The 17,977-nt window shown below is 37.1% G+C and overlaps 2 protein-coding genes across 2 annotated transcripts; one reads left to right on the forward strand and one right to left on the reverse strand.

Moving 5' to 3' along the window:
- Positions 1-851: 851 nt before the first annotated feature.
- LOC139147737 (diphosphomevalonate decarboxylase-like) lies at positions 852-9,246 on the reverse strand. Its single transcript, XM_070718905.1, has 9 exons — positions 9,089-9,246; positions 8,096-8,234; positions 6,880-6,926; positions 6,072-6,212; positions 5,127-5,326; positions 3,346-3,516; positions 2,738-2,860; positions 1,533-1,700; positions 852-1,061 (listed from the first exon to the last, which is right to left on the reverse strand). The coding sequence occupies exons 1-9, from the start codon at positions 9,192-9,194 to the stop codon at positions 915-917; spliced, it is 1,242 nt and encodes a 413-aa protein (XP_070575006.1). The 5' UTR covers positions 9,195-9,246; the 3' UTR covers positions 852-914.
- Positions 9,203-17,169, forward strand: LOC139147736 (ribosome assembly protein METTL17, mitochondrial-like). The gene is made up of 12 exons (XM_070718903.1): positions 9,203-9,431; positions 10,097-10,253; positions 10,801-10,932; positions 11,193-11,310; positions 12,304-12,385; positions 13,021-13,094; positions 13,569-13,734; positions 13,924-14,271; positions 15,039-15,131; positions 15,591-15,657; positions 16,135-16,264; positions 16,882-17,169. The coding sequence occupies exons 1-12, from the start codon at positions 9,318-9,320 to the stop codon at positions 17,024-17,026; spliced, it is 1,626 nt and encodes a 541-aa protein (XP_070575004.1). The 5' UTR covers positions 9,203-9,317; the 3' UTR covers positions 17,027-17,169.
- Positions 17,170-17,977: the final 808 nt, after the last annotated feature.

The raw sequence follows: 17,977 nt of genomic DNA on the forward strand, positions 1-17,977 counted from the left end.
TACTGGTAATAATGGAATTATAGTGTTCACTTCACCTGTCAGGCTTATGATATCATAATAATTCAAAGTTTCCATATGGTTCAAAATGATCTATTCTTCTGAACAAAAAGAGTTTCACAAAAATACATTTGTTATCCGACTAAATCATACCCTATCGGGAAGGGATCAAGCAGAGTTTACTATATAATTTTATAGCAATACCCTGATAATGCAAGCAATCTAACAGACATTGAATGCATCTTGTGCTTGAAGCAAGACTTATTAGTATTCATTTATGCAAAGTATATTAATTAATATTAATTCTGTATGCATATCCAGAGATAATAATTCATTATCATGGGAGAATATTCATGCACCGCAGCTCTTGTAGTATATACATGTACCTGGTATATCAGTGAACTTGCTTCAATGACAAAATTTGCATTCAGTTGTTCAGTGCTTAAGTACCGGTAATCTTTGAAAGATTAATGTTTACGCAAACATGAAAGAACACAAAAGACTTTTGATCGGCAGACCATACGATGGGAGGATCTTTTTCTTCCAAACCATTCCTAGAGATTGACAGCATAATTGAAATATATAGCATTGTACCAAAGTTTTAGCAATCACTTGATACTTCCCTGGTTAGTATTGGCTTGAGAATGGAATATCATCCACAGGCTTTGTTAACAGTCAACCTGTTCACCCCATTTCCCTGTGTACAGGTCCACACTGCCTACTAAAAACGATGGGAGCTTGGCCAAACCATGGTGATAGAAGGGTTATCACCACCCAAAAGTTGAGCCGACACTATTAAATAAACAACTCACTCTTTTTACGAACCAATTATCAAGGAATCAACACAAATCGTACAAATTTGACATGATTAGGGTAAGAAACTTTTGCTCATCTATTCTACTATTCATCATTTACATTCAGAGTTGTTTCTTTGGCATTCCATTTTCATTCAATAAACTAGCATCTTTGTCTTCAACAACCTGAGCTCCTGGGCCAATTCTAGTTGATATGACATACTTGATGGCTCCTTGGCTTGGTTCCAGGGATATACTGCTCTTCAGCTCCTAAGAATTCCAATTAGAATTTGAAAAAAATGCAGTTAAAACATGTATTCACGGTTACAATAACTTTCTTTCTATTTCCTAGCATATGATATAAGTGCAACCACACTGTTCAAAAAATCAAGGTTATACCAAGTTCAGGGATAGAAGGATACAGCTTGTAAATACATGCACAACCTAAAACTCTCACAAGTCATTGACAATGACATAGTCCCCACTTGTAATTGGGAATTTGTCAGTGGAAGTAGATAATTTGAAGTCAATATGATGCACATGAAAAAAAAGAAATGAGGGTACCAAGGCCTAAAATTCTCACAAATATTCATACATTTTCCAGCAAAGGTGCACAATACTACACAAAGTTGAAAGATGTCGGTGAGGCATCCAAAAGTTGAGTTTCTATATGCACTATTGAGTACAAATCAGCCAGCATATAACTTTTGAAAATTTGAAAAGATTACATCCATCACTTGCCTGTGACAATTCTTTGGCAGAATCTTCTTTGAACCCTCTGATGAAAGAATTTCCCTCATTGTTCTCCTTTGGTGGGAAGTAATTTTTAATGAGTGACAGGACTTCGGATACATTTTCTTCCAGTAAATACAGCACTGCATTGGGACCTGCATCAAATGTGTAAGCGGCCTGGAGGAAACCAGATTACAATGTATAGTCAGCTTGAATTTCATGATGACATGGATGAAGTTGAGTGACACAAGGTGTGGATTAGCATGGTTTTATAAAAATGCACTTTTCTATTTCTCCACACACCAGTGGCTTCAGGGTCCATTCACTCAAAGTCATGTAAAGTTCAAGGACTTTCAAAGACTTTTTCAGTAATTTTCCTCAATGACTTTTTAAGGTACAAAATACCCTTTTATGACATCACGATAGATCATTTTTATATATCATTTCACATGTCATTTTTGCGTTATCACTACTGACCATCATTTCATTTTTAAAAATATTGGGTGGATACTCAATTTTCCATGACTTTCCTAGCTCAATTTCATTTTCAAGGGTTTTCCAGGACTTTCTAGGTTTTAAAATTAAAGAACTTTCCTGAAGCATTTTTAATCAACATCAATGTTGACAAAAAAAACTGTAAAGTAAAATGGCCAAGCTATATCTCATAGAGTACATCTCAGTTGTAGGTCAGTGAAAGTCAATGTGAATATTTTTTTAAGTATTCAGACAAAAATGTCTGAAATAGGCACACTGTATTTTCAAAACCTTTCTTTGATGCCCGGCGGAAGAAGTGTTTAATTTTTTCAATTACTTTACAAGATACAAGTACAAATATGATTACAATAGTGTGTTGCGGGAAACTCAGGTGTCCCTTGTGTCTGGTTTGACAACAGAATTCAGTTCAGGCATGTGTGAGTAATGGTACAGATAGATAAGTGTCTGCATGGACACAAGGATGAATGAAGGGCAGTGTGTTCACTAACTTATCATAACTGCTGAATTCTTTGAGTCAGTTAAACACTAGCTTTATTTTCATCAGCCCTTATACCAACCCTTACTACCATTGATGTATGTATCATGTCAAATGTTTTCTCAAGACAAAGAGAACACAGTAGGGTATGTATGTTCATGGCTGGATGGAGCCGAACCTTAACATTACCGAGAACTTTGAGGAAAATAAAAATTAATGAAATCAACACTGAAATACAACTTACCGATATTTTACCCTTGTGGTCGTTGTATTCATGTATAAGTCTGACAATCTTCCTGGAAGTGTCATTCATGTATGATATCGGTGGATAAGTGTCTAAACACACTGCATGCATCTGGTTGCTATCCTGAAACAGAAAGGGGACAGAACATCAATGTTGAAGAAGTGATACTTCACTTCTTACACCAGTCACACCAGCATTTTCCTTGACACATCCACATTTTGAAAGCATTTTCACTGATGAATGTTACATGTATCTACATATTCCATTTCTAATTAAAAGAAACAATTAAATCTTGTAACTAACAAATGGGTTGTACATGTACATGTAGCTGACTAAAGAGAATAGTTGTTTTTGTCATGTGACTCGGAGAACTAATGGGGTTTAGTGGAGAGGTTTCCATTTTCCTCGGTCCCTGCAGCCTGCTTACTAGTTTTAAAATTTTCATCCTATTGCTCTTTCCAAGCAACCATTCGTAGAACAGCTTCAGTACAGCTTCAGTAGATCTTATACATTCATTCTAAGTAAATGATTTTATTTGACCCGAGGTTCTCTTGTGATCAGCAGCTCACCATTGTAGTCACAGCTAGCGTTCATCTTGCTATGCTTACCTTCATTGTGAGTTCTGCAAATGTAGCATAGTCCTTTTCCTTGATAGCTTCCAGTATATCCTTCATCCTCTGTGGCACTTCATGTTCCACTCGGAAATTCAGAAACTCGCTGGTTTTCACACTGTTCCGCATTCCCACTGTTGATCCTGTGTGTTTCTTCTGGTCACTGACCTGGCATGAAGAAATTCACCATGCATTGTATAAAAGCACTAACAAACCTGAACATTTTCAACATCTCATACCTCTGACTAGACTTGGTTCAAGTCGGTGAATTTAAAAAAATAAAATCATTTATAATAGTTTCTCTTGTGTCTCTCCTATTTCGTACAAACCTAACCGAATTTGGCAGCTCCGCCAGGTTTTCCCAGCGATTGAATGCGTCACGTTTGAGTCTGCGCAGTAGTGAGTTAGTTTCTGCCGGATTCACCGACTTGGACTTCTTGCAAAGTACAGGCGGTGAGACGGACTGTGTACACAGTGACGTTGAGCAAATACAAAATGATTGACAGCCCCGCCGTTATTCTGGCCAATAAGAAGAACGCATGCTGATAAACCTCTGCAGGCATTAAAAAGTTTGTTGTCATCTCCGTGCAAAGCTAGACATCGAGTACGTTTTATATCTTGGCGAATAATGGCATCAAGTTCGTACATCAACCGCGTTTTACAACTGATCGGTCGACCATCGCTAATCATGCGAGATTACCAAAGAAAGCTTGTTGAGAGTTACATTGAGGGAAAAGATGTGTTCGTCTGCGCACCAACCGGCAGCGGAAAATCACTGACATACGAAGTCGCCCCACATTGTTTTGATTTCCATCGCTTTGGGCACGTAAGAGAACAAGCTACAACTGTAAGGACGGTGTCTTTTTCCATCCTTGAATAACCGGCGACGATTTTCGCATTTTGCAACATGGGCCCCACAAACAACACAGATATTTTCACGCGTTTTTGGTGATACAACAGAGGTCGTGCTGACTTTTGTGGGAGTGATCGCACTCGACATTTTGTCAACAACGCCATGTGAGTTTTATGCATGTCTCGTTTGGGTCAATCGGTAACTCCTCCCAATGTGTAAAATTTAGTGATGTCATCTTATGAATAATATGAGTAAAGAAAACGTCATCTCATGAATAATTTATAGCAACGCAGATCGTGCAAGAAAGCCAAGTCTGTGATTCCGGGTGAAACTCCGCTGTATAGCGTTCACTCCACTCATCGCGTTCACCCTACTCATCGCGTCCACTCACGCGCGCGTTTCACATGAAAGCAGAATACAAATCATTGCGTTCACTCCACTCAAACATTCACAAATCACAGACTTGAACCAAGTCTAACCTCTGACTTAATTTAACTTCTCTTGTTGGATGTGTTTCTGAGCATATCAGAATTGTAGTTAACAATAATTGAAATTTTCTTAGTACTATGGTATGCACCTTTGAAGGGGTTTTAAAATTTTGCTCAAACTTTCCTATGAGAAACCTTCAAACATTCTCTTTCACACTCAGTATTACCTTGAATTCACCAATATGATTTCAACTTGGAATATTCTGACTTCAATGTCTGGTGAAATCAGCCTCTTAGTGCTGAATTTCCAGAATATCGCAATATGAGTATATACTTATTCAGAAGAGCTTTATCAGTACATCATGTCAATGACCTGTCATCAAAACAGACACTCTTCTACTGTTCCAATCCAGAGAAAGCACTCTGAAGACAAGGGATCAATTATGGAAAGTAAGTTTACAATCCCTTGAATGGAAATATTTTATCGAAGTACTTACCACTAACACAAGTATTCTCATTTCAGGCCAGTGTTTTTCATCGGCAACCAAGAGACCTCGACTGTCAGTGCCATCAGCTCTCTGTCCAGTGACCCACTGAACAAATCCACCGTGGATGCTACGACATGCACTGCCTGATCCCTGCCTTGCTATGTCTGTGACGTCACCTTGGATGCCATAAAGCTTGGCTAGAGAGTACACTGTCAAGGGCAAATCACAAGTTCATCTGAGTATTTGGCCATTCTCAACTTGAAACCAAAAGTTAAAAAGTTTTGCTTATGGCTTGTTCAAGGGAACTTTAAACCATTGTCTCTTGAGATCAAAAGTAAAATCATGAGGCAATATGCAAATTTTAGTTTTAAACAAACAAACCAGCTGGAATTTACTGATACACGGTGTATTTGAAATTCAAGGTGGTCACATTCCCTGTCTACACTTTCAAGGAAAACATGAATCTTCAATTTTTCAAAAAAGAAACAAGATTGTCAAACTGTCGTTCACTCCAAAGGCATCAAAACAACACATGCAGCAGACAAACAAAGATTTGTAGACACCCAATATTTTGTTCGAGGTGCATAAAACCTTCAGACAATGCTTGGAGGCCCAAGACAGCACTGTATCAAAATCTGGAGGTGTTTGGGTTGTTGAATGATCAAAACATCAATTTCCATGTCACTTAACTTAAACTTAAGACAAAATTTTGCATCATATTATGTGGAGTTATAGACAACATCTACTTAAATATGCTCACATTCAACTTTCTTATATTATAGAAACTTCAACCTTCATAATTTAGTGGAATTTTGAAGTAGTGCTCTATATGTGATAGGTTCCAATCACAGCTACTTGTTTTTTGAAAGACATGTTTGTGTCACAGGCAACACTTGCAAGAATCGTTATTTTTCTTCTCATTTTCCATTTAACAGATAATTTGTTTTCACCTACCAAGACATGCATAGCCAGCAGCGGATGATGCCAGTCCTGCAGCAGTGGGGAAATTATTTTCAGAACAGATGTGTATATGCCAGTTGAGCAGTCCTGACGTCACATCCTCGTTTCCTTTCCTCTTTCTAGCACGTCTCTTTACTTGATATGAAAAGAGAACAGAATAAGCGTTGAACACAAATTTTGAGAAGGTAGCCATCATAGATAGTTCAGTATAATGCTCATTGGCATTGTCTACACAGGAAAACAGGAGCTCTTGGTAGAGGCATGCTTGAGTGTAAATCATGTTGTGACTCTATCTGCTCAACAAATGACTGTGAAAGAAGTGAACATCGCTTTTTACTCTGAATCCTTTTCCAACAAATTCAGATAAAAAACAAACAAACAAAAATACAAACACTTGAGATGTACACACAAGTTCATATCGTTAGTAGTACTAGTATTCTAATTAAAGGCTATAAAGCAATCTGCCAACTGTACATGTAAAAGGGAAATAATCATTCATAATAGAAATGAAATAGTACACTGACTTTTTCATATCTGGATATTTGGCCATGTTATTTCTAAGTAGCTGGGGGTCTCTACTTTACACACACTCAGTACAAGAAACTAAAACATTGTACATGCCATTGAGGGAATCCAAATGAGTTAACCACACAGAAAAATTGCAAGTTGGGGATAACTTCTGTGCTACATTCCAGGTTGAGATCAGATCACAATGATACACGGGACCTTTCAATGAACCCGGGAAGAGATTTATATCTGTTATTAAAACATAAATCACATTAATCATGAAGTAACCACTTACTTTCTTTCAAACAATTTTGAAGTCTTGGGTTCTTGATTGATTCTTCTCTGCAGCAGAAAAAAAAGTTATGTTTGGCATTAATATGTCCTATTGAAACACAGACTTGGTCTTTCTCCCCAGGAGATGAATTACAAAGAGCGTATGATTAAATTGAATTTGCTCCCGTTTAGCTACAGGAGAGATTTAAATGACCGTGTCTTTTTGGCTAAATGTTTTATCTGTATGCATGATTTAAATTTAAGCCAGTTTGTCACATTCAAATCCCCTGATGATACTTCCATGAAGATGCCACTTCTTAAAACTGAATGTTTTCATCATTCGTTTTTTTTTAATAGAGCTTTTTACTCATATAGTGTAATGCTTTCATGGCAAATCTTCAACAAGTGTTAGGTCATACCATAGACCCTAGGGTCTATGGTCATACAAGCCTATATTATATAAAACATTACACGGGTCTGTTAAACAATGAATTTAATACTGATAACACTTGTACTTAGGGGGCAAGTGCCACTGTAAAAGTTGTCGTCTCTGTTAATTTCTCAGTTTATTTTTTTTGGGGGGGGGTTGAAATTTTTCGTATAGTTTTGTTATTGTTATATTTTTGAATTTATCTTAAAATCATTTGTCTTTTCTGTTTTTAATTTGTATGTGTAACTTGTAAAATTTGTTCTTTTGTGGAGGGTTGCTTTTTTATAGGTGTCAGTCACCTGTGCGACTCATCCTGACTTCATGTCAAAGCTGAATAAATAAATAAATAAATAAATGAAACATAAATGTTTCTCTACCTTCTATGGTTAAAATATGTCAGATCTTAAATTAACTTGAAAACATGAAAACATGTCTGAACAAAATGTACCATGAATGATTAGTCACGCTTGCTATGGTTTTCCATTGTACTTTTTTGTTGGCATATATGTCTTATTGAAGAGCTTGCAGTCTTATTGAAGAGATTGCAGTTATCATTTTTACAACACAAAATAAACATGCTCTGTTCATGATGAAATGCAACTTCAGACTTCAGTATGGAATTTTTCTTTTGCATTAAAATTTCGCGATATTATGCACTATTATGTAACTGGAGTTACTATCCTCCACACTGCAGTGTTTATAAATTCTAATGCCACAATACAGTTCTGGTGAATTTGTTACATTTGTTGGGTATTTATAACTACAGAGAAAAGAAAAAAGCGCCACTTCATTGACATAATTCACTCACTTTCCATTGAGCCATATTCTGTCTTTCTCAAAGTCTGGGCTAATGGCAGCTGTGGTTGTTGATTTTAAATGATCCTGGTCCAAGGTAGCACTCAGGGAATCATTTGTTGGCAGGATAAGTTCTTCATTTCTTTTACCCCCTGAAAAAAAAAGACAAAAAACATGTGTATTAGCTACTAATTTTAAATCTTTAAAAACTAATTGTTTGCAATGTGATTTACATTGCTTAATAAGTTATGCTAAGTAAGTACCAAAGAAATCCTGACCTTATGAAGGCAAACCTTTGAAAATTGTCATTACATTTTAATATTTGTGACAATTGAGATAAAAATTCTAACTAACCAATTCAAGATGTATGTAGTTTTGTAGAACTATAGAATCGCTATTGTATATTGCCATTGTTATTACAACCTCTCTTTTGCTACTGGTCAATGTGACATGAGACAGTTGATTGTTCTGTGATAATAGTTTATGTGTGTCACATCTGTTACATAATGAGATTGTGACTTCGAAAATTAAATCTAAAAAATAATCTGTGCCTCAATTCAAGGACTTTTGTCCCTGCTGCATAGACAGCAGTCCCTCGCCCTCTCTAGTACTACTAGTATAGCAGAACTATCTTAAGTCATACTATGGCCTACAAATTTCTAAAGTTGTGTACACATATATTACAATCCATTGCTATGGCGAGTTGTTGAAGTGTCGGACTTGTTCGTGGCTCTGCGCACAGCCAACACTGGTACCTCCCCGAAATTACTGGAATCCTTCGATTCTATCCAGGCAAGAGTTGTTCCATTGGACTAGCAGAGGTAACACTACCAAGGCAAGTGACGGTCGAAACCGAAGCATGGGTTGTGAGTTTACAGACGACAAAAGTGCCATTCAATGATTCATTCACGTGAGACAGCCTGCCCCGGCTTGTATACCGTCACCCTGTAGCTCCTACTATTCATATATTCACAAACAGTTGAAATATTCATGATCTCATACTCACAATATTTTATTACGGCGATGTTAACCGGTGCCGTACAAGTAACACTGCGGATAGATTCGGCGACAGAGCTGGTTGCCGAAGCCTCTCCCTTTTCAGCGTCAGCCATGTTTTATGAAGAAGACGGTGGCGTGATAGAAGCACTCCGTTGATTGGATGCTTCCAAACTTTGCACCAATCAAGCGGCCGTTTCAAAACACGACTGATGACCTAAATTTACATACAAGGCAAGATGGCAGCGTCCTTGTTTGGGAGCATGGCTTCGTTCCGATCACCGGCAATGTATTGTAAACAGTGCCACACAATCTTCTTGTACCGGACAAAGATCGAAATGTATACGTCTAGGGTATGTATAAAATCGACAGTCATTATGAAATAGTGTCGTGCTTAGGCGATGTAGTAGAAGATGCATGACGAGCTCTGATTTGCGCGATGAGCAGTGCATTGGCATTGACATTGACATCAGTTTCGTAGTCGTTTATAGTCCATCATGGTCTACTGAAAGACTCTTTCCCGAGGGTCTATGGTCTAATAGTAAACTTTATTAGAAGAGTCAAGATCGTACACGATTGCCAAGTGTCGTCTAGGATTTTTTTCAGGTTAAGCTACATTGCACGTGTATTTCTTGATGATGATGATGATGATCGAGGATGATGATTGATGATGATGATGATGATGATGATGATGGTAGTGTTGATCATGATAGTGGTGATGTTGATTATCAAAATCTTGATCAACATCATCATGACCATCATTACAGTCATGATCATCATGCTTATTATCATCAATTTACCAATTCTTGTTAGCTTTATAGTTTTTGCAATATATAAAATCAGTGAAGTAGAAATGGCCCGATGTTGAGGTTTATTTTTGGGGAAAATAAACATAAATGCTATTCCACAATTAGTTGTACCATTGACATGCGGGTAATTGATGATCATTTTTTATTTCCGACATTAACCATATCTAGTTACTCAATACAGCTTATATGTATATCAAATCTCCATGCAGTGTATGTCAACTATTGCCAAGAATAAAACCAAAATGGATGAGTCAATCAGAGAGTTTTTGCAGACCTCTCCACATCGAAAACACCCTGGCCTGGTACGACCAAAGACCATCATCTTACCTGAAAATCTTCAAAAGGCCCTACAGTTCGTCTTCAAAGGTAATTGTTGCATGATACAAGGTGTATTGACATGCTTCCATTTATATAATTGTCTTTATCATTGAATGCCAAGGGGTTTACACAAAATGCATGCGTGTGTAACTTGCAGCGCATGTATTGCACTGGGACAACACATGTACATACTGTTCAATCAGAGTCACAGATGTTTTGCATATTCACTGAAAATGAGCATTATGTTTCAACTGACTGCATTGACATAGGGTACTATATAGGTTTGAAATCTAAACATATGAGAAATTGACATTGTCCATACTGTTGTTATAGGAGGGCTTGAGAATTCATTCTCTACCTACCATAGTTCTCAGTACATAAAACAAATGTCACAAAAAGTTGCAAATGGTAGGATTCAAGTTACACGACTCTGTTAAGTGGCAACATGTCTCGGAGTTCAAATTATCAATATTGTGCTGTTGACAGAATAATCTTGCACACAAATTCTTTGCATAGGACCATTTCTATATGCAGCAGAAATGATTCCTTTCCCTAGGAACACAGCATTGAAGTTGTATACGTTTGGTTTTCACAGAATATTCGGGCAGAGAGCTTGCAGAGAAGTCAAAAGCTCTGGTCAACTATTTATGGAGCAGAAAAAGACCTGTGGAGGACAGTGAAGTCAGGAGGACTGCCATGGCCATGGCCAAACAGCTAGGAATTCAAGGTAAAAAGAACAATTGTTGATCACCTATAAATCTCCAGCATTTTTATGAGAAAATGATTTTTTCCAGTTTCTTCAATGATACACAATCATCAACATCATTTCTTTTCAGTAATAAATTATTTATTGTTACTGCAGCGATAACTAAACGTTGAACTTTACTTGTCCAAAATGGTGAACTCCAGCACCAAAACATTGGGTCATACATGTACACATGTAGGCTTTTGGATGAACCATATTGTTCATGTGATTTTTCAATTCAGACGACGCTTTAGAAGATACGGGTGAACTCTCAGTGAAGGAAAGCCAAGATGTTAAGAAGAAAAGGAAGCGAGTTGCAAGAGAACTCAGGAAAAAGATGTATCACTGGAAAGCAATACAGTAAGTCAATACTTGAAACTTTGAAACCTTTCTGTCAAAATTTGAAAGTATGATCCCTGTACATGATAAATTGTATGTTAAATTATGCATTTGATTTGGTGTGCTTATCTAACCTGATTTAACCTGATGCACAACAAATGTAATTCCTTCGTTTCAGTTCAGACCCTCTGATGCGACATGGAAAAATCAACAACGTCAGCATGATTCCTTTACTTACCTGCACACACGCTCCTGTGGGCAGATCCCTATGTCCACATAGGAAATATTGTACCTACATATTACTCAACTTGGACTGGTGAATAATTATTTTTTAAGGCCATAGAACATTTTGATGTATTTCTTACAAAGAAAAATGTCTGCCATATTCAAGTTTCCAACGGGGAAAAAGTGTCAGCTTGTTAGTTCTCACTTCACGTCTTTTTCGTCTCCATATTTTGTGGCCTTTCTGCTCTTGATGAACACTGAGATAATATTACGTGCTTACAGCAAAGTCGCACTTGGTACCATCAGACAGCTGAAAGCCATATACAAATACTTGTGTGTTCTAAGTCAGTGGTCTTTTTCTCTTTATCTTGATTCTCCCTTTCACTCTGCTTTCTTTTGTGCCTGATGTACTAGTAGGTCTGCCTCTCCTGATCAGACTTTTAGTTGAACACGTATTTACATCCATGGCTGCAAATGCTTTTGTCTCCTATTATTCTTCATTGCTTGAAACTTGGACAAGAACAAGGTTAAGAAACAATACAAAAGTCCTCTTGCAATTTTGACACACACAATATGAACGTTAACAAGCTCTTACCCCTCCCCCCCCCCAAAGGAAGGAATTATATTTGTTGTGCATCAGCTTTACAAGGTACCATCAATAATTACCAGTAATTACACAGACTTTTCACCAATTTCCAAGTTTCCATAGTAACTTTGAAGAGAATGGATCATTCCATACCAGATGAGGGTAAAATTATGGGAATTATGACTTTTTGTTTGTCCCCACAGGTATACCAAAGAGATGAGTTATATTTACGCTGCAGGTAGGATGGCTGCCAATTACAGTGCAATATACAGAATATTTCATGAGGTGAGAGGTCAATGCTACATCCAGCATATCATTGAGGGTGCAATAATCTCTATATCATACCAGTATATTGATATCACAAATACTGCGATCTGATCGGTCAAGATGTGAAAATAACTGTACTATATTCACAATACCACATGGTTTGAATATGCACAAGCTCTCAGCTGGAGAAAAGTTCCTTTTTTGACATTTCACACCAGAATTTCAATATACTGCTATGATATAATAGCAATAAAGTAACATAGCGATTGGTTTGTCACTCAGTTTTTACCTGTTCACTCCATGTATGCACGTGTTGTTGCTCCTGCGTATATGTTGTGAACTGGTCAAAATCTAATTGCATACCCATCACTTGGTGTGGTTTATTGCTGAAACTGGAAGGTAGTATGGGCAAATTTGATCTATGTACTGAAGAATTATTTGTATAGACATTTACTAACACTACTTTGTGGCTTTTATATGTATCACCAGTACAATGTTTGTGAGAGGATAATAGATAGTTGAATAATTTTCTGTGACAATATATTGGTCATTAAGCAGTTGTCAAAATTTGCAAAACACACTGTCAAATGTCTGAAAAGTAATTCTCCCAATAAGGAGATATTATATTGATTTTGTCTTTGTCATCTTTGCAGATAAAGAAACGGAATCCAGATTTCAAACCTAAACTCCTTTTAGACTTTGGCTCAGGAGTCGGCACCACAGTCTGGTAAGATTTGTCCCCGAAGAAAAGTGAAGGGATTGATATCTTTGTTTGTTAAACACTTTCTTACATGTAGATGAAATCATTTATGTTAATAATGATGAGATGATGATTTTGTGTGAATGCTTTGGTGTTACTGTTCCCATTATATGGCCTCACCATGATCAAAGAAATTACTCTTCCCATTTCCTTATGGTGTCTTCTGGGATATCATGCATCTGTCATGAAGCTTGGATGTAGCAACTCATGTGTCAAAGAACATTTCCTTGTAATTTGAAACAAAAATTCTACATTAAATATCACATCTAATAATTCAGTAGTCTTTATGCATGTTTTGACTGTCAATTTGATGAAAACTAAAACAAATTAATATCACAAATCAAAATGTTATTCTATCTACATTGAATGTCTTTCTACTATAATGATGTTTCCTTGATCTGGATTATTTCACTGCATTGTTTTCTTCAATCACCTCAACAGGGCTGCCAATACTATCTGGGAGAATTCTTTCAGAGAGATCATGTGTGTTGATGTGTCATCTGACATGAATGACTTTGCAAAGTTACTTCTGAAAGGCGGCAAGGACCAAGGTGTAATGACGTTCAAGGGCGTGTTCTTCAGACAGTATTTACCAGTATCAGCTCTGGTAAGTTCCTTTTCAATTTTGACATTGCTTTCAACCTCACATGATCATTTTCCTACGTGTTGTTTCAGAGCTGCTGTGCAGAATAGAGGCCAAATAGTATAGATCTCTTTTTATTTCATAATTGTATTTACGATTAAAATTACGATGCCAGTGAAAATTGTTCATGTCTTGATTTCCATTTTCTCACAGAATACATTTGACATTATTGTCTCTGCCTATACCCTGATGGAGATGTCCTCCCAGAAAGAACGTGTCAATGCAATACAAACCCTCTGGAGGAAAACAGAACATTTCCTTGTCATTGTTGAGAATGGCACAAATGAAGGTTACAAAATTATACTAGAAGCCAGAGACTTGATTTTACATGGTGAAAGATTCCTGAAACTGAAACAGAAAGACCTTATAAAAGAGCGCCCTCAAGAGGCCTCAGCAGAAATTCCTTCTTTGGAGGAACAAGAACAGCCCAATGATGTAGAACAGGCTTCACTGTATACTTATCAGGAGAGTGATTTGCCAGAGGGTCATGTGTTTTCACCGGTAGGTGTCCATATTTTGTTACGATCATGGTTGCCATGGTGAGGCAAATGTTAATTTATCTTGAACACAGCTTTATATTATGCCTCGATGACTGACACTGGACAACTGAACTGAGCAAAGCTAGGCTTTCCCAGCCAGCTGAGCCAGAATATACCAGCCACATTGCATAGCCAGTGAGGAGCTGTTATGTGCAAATATTGTATAGCATTATCAGGAAGTTCTATTACATGTAAGTGTTTCATACTGAAACCCTAAACAATGTTTTAAAACTTCTTTTTAGTCACAGTGACTAAAAATATGCTATTTGTATATGAGTTAATTTAAAATTGTCACAAAGTTTACAAAAAAAAGCTTTGAAAATTTATGATGACTGTTATGAATTGGTTAGCCTGTGTAAAGAACATCAACTGTCATCAGATATCAATATCAATATTCATGGTTTTTGTCAAATAACTTTGCGTATCTTTTAACCAACTGATGTATTGAACTTACTTACAGGACTGACTGTTTGTTGCTTCTGAGAGATAAAAGTTACTTTTCAGAATATTCTGGACTTTGATCGCACAGTGCTGTTTGTTCTTAACTCTGAATTTGATGGCAGGTAACCTGTTGAAATTTATACTCTAGAGCATCAGTGTCTGTCAGACCATCTCTTCAACAGCTTGTGAAAATTACTTCTTTGGAAAGGGAAGTTACTGCACCCCTGCTATCAGAATGAATTACTCCATATCTTCACATCACCAAATCATGTCTCATTTCTTTGCCAGTGTCCTCATCATTTACAATGTCCAAGATCAACTGACGGTACGAATACGCCTTGTAATTTTGAACAAGAATATGAATCCCCGAAGTTATTATCAGTAAGTTATTGTGTTTTTCTCTCTGACTGTTGACTTTGTGTAGTCTCTGTGCAATTGTCAGGAAACCTTTGCATCTTCTATTCTCTACCTATCTTGTTATAGGTTTATTGTTGTTTTTAGTTTGTGTCACAGCCCCAGTTGTCTACACAGATGAATATATTGTTATGAGCTGATATAAATAGAATCTTTGGCCCCAGTGGGCATTGTATTTTAATCTTGTTGCACCACTGGCTGTGGTTTCTAACCATCTGTAACTTTTGCTTAAAAAGGTTTCCAAGATATTTTACAGAATATTGGAGCATTCCAGAATAAACAATGTAGTTTTGAAAGTACAAAATACCTCACAAACTTGGTTAATTTGTGTGCAATTTTGATGAAAAATGATTATTTAAACGACATTTTTTTACAACTGCACAAACACTTCAGCAATTTTCTTATGTATCTTTCCCTTGGTTGCAGAATTCTCCAAAACAACAGAAAGAAAAATTTTCATACATTGTTTTCAGGAAAGCAAAAAGGAAAGAAGGTAGGTTGGTATTGCATATTGCAACAAATCTCATTTGGACTCCGACGTCATTCTTTTACTTCTTGTCCCAGGAAAACACAATGTCTTCCACAGATTCAGTGAATCAGGTTGTTGTTACATTTCTACAAATTGTGAACTTTTCTAGCGCTCTTAAACAAGGATTGGAAAAATTATCCGATACTACAGATCAGTAGCTTTCAGTGCATGAAGCGTTAAAAGTGTGACACTTTCTGTCTGTAGTATTGGTACGAAAGTCCTTTTAATTTTTCCTATCATAAGAAAGACCAGTTTTTAGGGATCGTTCCATATTCTTTTTTCAGAATATCATTTATATTTATGCAATTCATGGTTATCTGCAGTGACAGAGTGTCAGGACACAGCACAGCGAATGCATCCGACATGCCAGTAGCATACGTCATTGATTATGAAAGGTGTTCAAAATGTTAATTAGCACACATTCCTCAACTTTGACCTCAGATCTCAGTGATTCCCATTGGCCGAGAATAGTGCGTCCAGTGGTACGGAAATCCAATCACATACACTGTCACATCTGCTGTGCCAATGGTCAGCTGGAACATGCAGTGGTTACTGCAAGCAAGCATGGAAAGTAAGTCTGCATTCACTTTATCTAATTCCGATACTGTGGAGCCTTTTGCACTTCAGGAATGTGTCATTGATGTGTCATTGCCAACAATACATTTGTTTTCAGAGCTTTGTGTAAGATGCCTATACCATTGATCTGTGTTTAACCTCTTTTACCACCATGGTTTAGCCCAAACCCATTATTATAAATGGTGATTGTGGACCTGTTTACAGGGAATTGGGGGTGAACAGGTTCTCAAGGTTATCATCAGATAGGAATTGACAGTTTTTTCTGGCATCAATGTATCAATGAACAAAGTGTTCTATCACTAGATCATAGCTTTACCACTCTACATGCGTATAATTAGATGAAAGTGGGAAGAATACATCTTTCTACTGCAAACCACAAATGTACAGTAGCACAAGTGATACCATATGAATCAATAAATTCGCCTGAGTGGCCACATCTGTAAATTACGCAAGTCTGCCAATCAGCTGCCACAATGCATGAAATCAACAGGAAACCATGCTTGATCCAAACTTACTTATGGAAAGAGTGACAGGAGTCTGTTAAACTACGCAGTGTGGACAATGTAATAGATCTAGGATGTAAACAGAAATATTTTTTTGCTCTATTTCTAGGGATTTATTCTATTGTGCCCGGTATGCTAGATGGGGAGACAGGCTACCTGCTTATACTCCAGATGACGATGAAAGTGACAGTGACAGAATTAATGACACAAACGGTGGCACTGGCAGTGACAGAAAGGAGAGCAAGTCAGCTTGAAGTAGAAATCCATGTCACTCTGTTGAGCCATTTGATGTAATTTTATCAATGGCTGACCAGCTAAAATACCGTTTTGCACATTGGAATTTGTAAATACAAATAAACTTTCATATGAAGTCAAAATCTGAGGTGTACTTTCACAAGTATAGGATAAAGCCCGAGTACGAGGGCTCTTCTGGTATATAAAGTCCAACCCAACGATAAAATGTCGAGGCCGCAGGCCGAGACATTTTATCGTAGGGTTGGACTTTATATACCAGAAGAGCCCGAGTACGAGGGTTTTATCCGACTTAAAAACTATCGCCCCTAACTGATATATTTTCGTTTTCAATGTGTTTACGTCAACCGTCCCCTTTGTCAATGTAACATGTTTAGGATATGAATTAAAACTTTTATTTGTGAAATAGCCTTCCAATGTAATGAAACATCCTATAAATGCCCTAGGGCACAGCAGATTTTGTGTTGCAGCTGGTTTCCGCTGTGTTACCAAATTTGAATATTAAAACGGACCAGATGTCTACAGAATATGACATGTTCACTTTTGATTGGACAGTACTTTACTACGGCGCTGTCATTCGTTTCTGGAATTTGGTGACCAAGGCTTTATGAGTAAATAAAACACCCTGAATTGAGCACTCTGATTGGTCAATCAACAGTAGATAGTTTTTAATATGCAATAAAAGACATATTGTTTATTTGGATCTCAAAATTTCAATGCTTTTCTGTGTTTTTGTGGATAAGGTTAAGAAGGTATTTTTTACACATGTATGAATCAGTTAAGAAATCACCTTGAGTCTCTGGGTGTACCCACAGGTTATCGTAACGTTGCTTGGATAGTCGTTCGAGGTTTACTTGGAAAAAAGAGAAAGGTCAAACATCGATTTCAGACAAGCAGCCAGAAAGAAACAAAAGAAACAATCTGGCGTCAAATAAATGACCCTCGACTATCAC

Source organism: Ptychodera flava, chromosome 13 (genome assembly GCF_041260155.1).
Source record: "Ptychodera flava strain L36383 chromosome 13, AS_Pfla_20210202, whole genome shotgun sequence".
NCBI classification, from domain to species: domain Eukaryota; kingdom Metazoa; phylum Hemichordata; class Enteropneusta; family Ptychoderidae; genus Ptychodera; species Ptychodera flava.

Bases quoted from the DNA above. Each gene is read 5' to 3' on its own strand.
- LOC139147737 (XM_070718905.1), bottom strand. From the start codon at position 9,194: ATGGCTGACGCTGAAAAGGGAGAGGCTTCGGCAACCAGCTCTGTCGCC. The intron at 6,927-8,095 runs GTGAGTGAATTA...TTTCTGCTGCAG, and splicing joins AGAATATGGCTCAATGGAAA to AGAAGAATCAATCAAGAACC. The intron at 1,062-1,532 runs GCAAGTGATGGA...TGGAATTCTTAG, and splicing joins CTGCCAAAGAATTGTCACAG to GAGCTGAAGAGCAGTATATC.
- LOC139147736 (XM_070718903.1), top strand. From the start codon at position 9,318: ATGGCAGCGTCCTTGTTTGGGAGCATGGCTTCGTTCCGATCACCGGCA. The intron at 9,432-10,096 runs GTATGTATAAAA...ATCTCCATGCAG, and splicing joins TCGAAATGTATACGTCTAGG to TGTATGTCAACTATTGCCAA. The intron at 16,265-16,881 runs GTAAGTCTGCAT...CTCTATTTCTAG, and splicing joins ACTGCAAGCAAGCATGGAAA to GGATTTATTCTATTGTGCCC.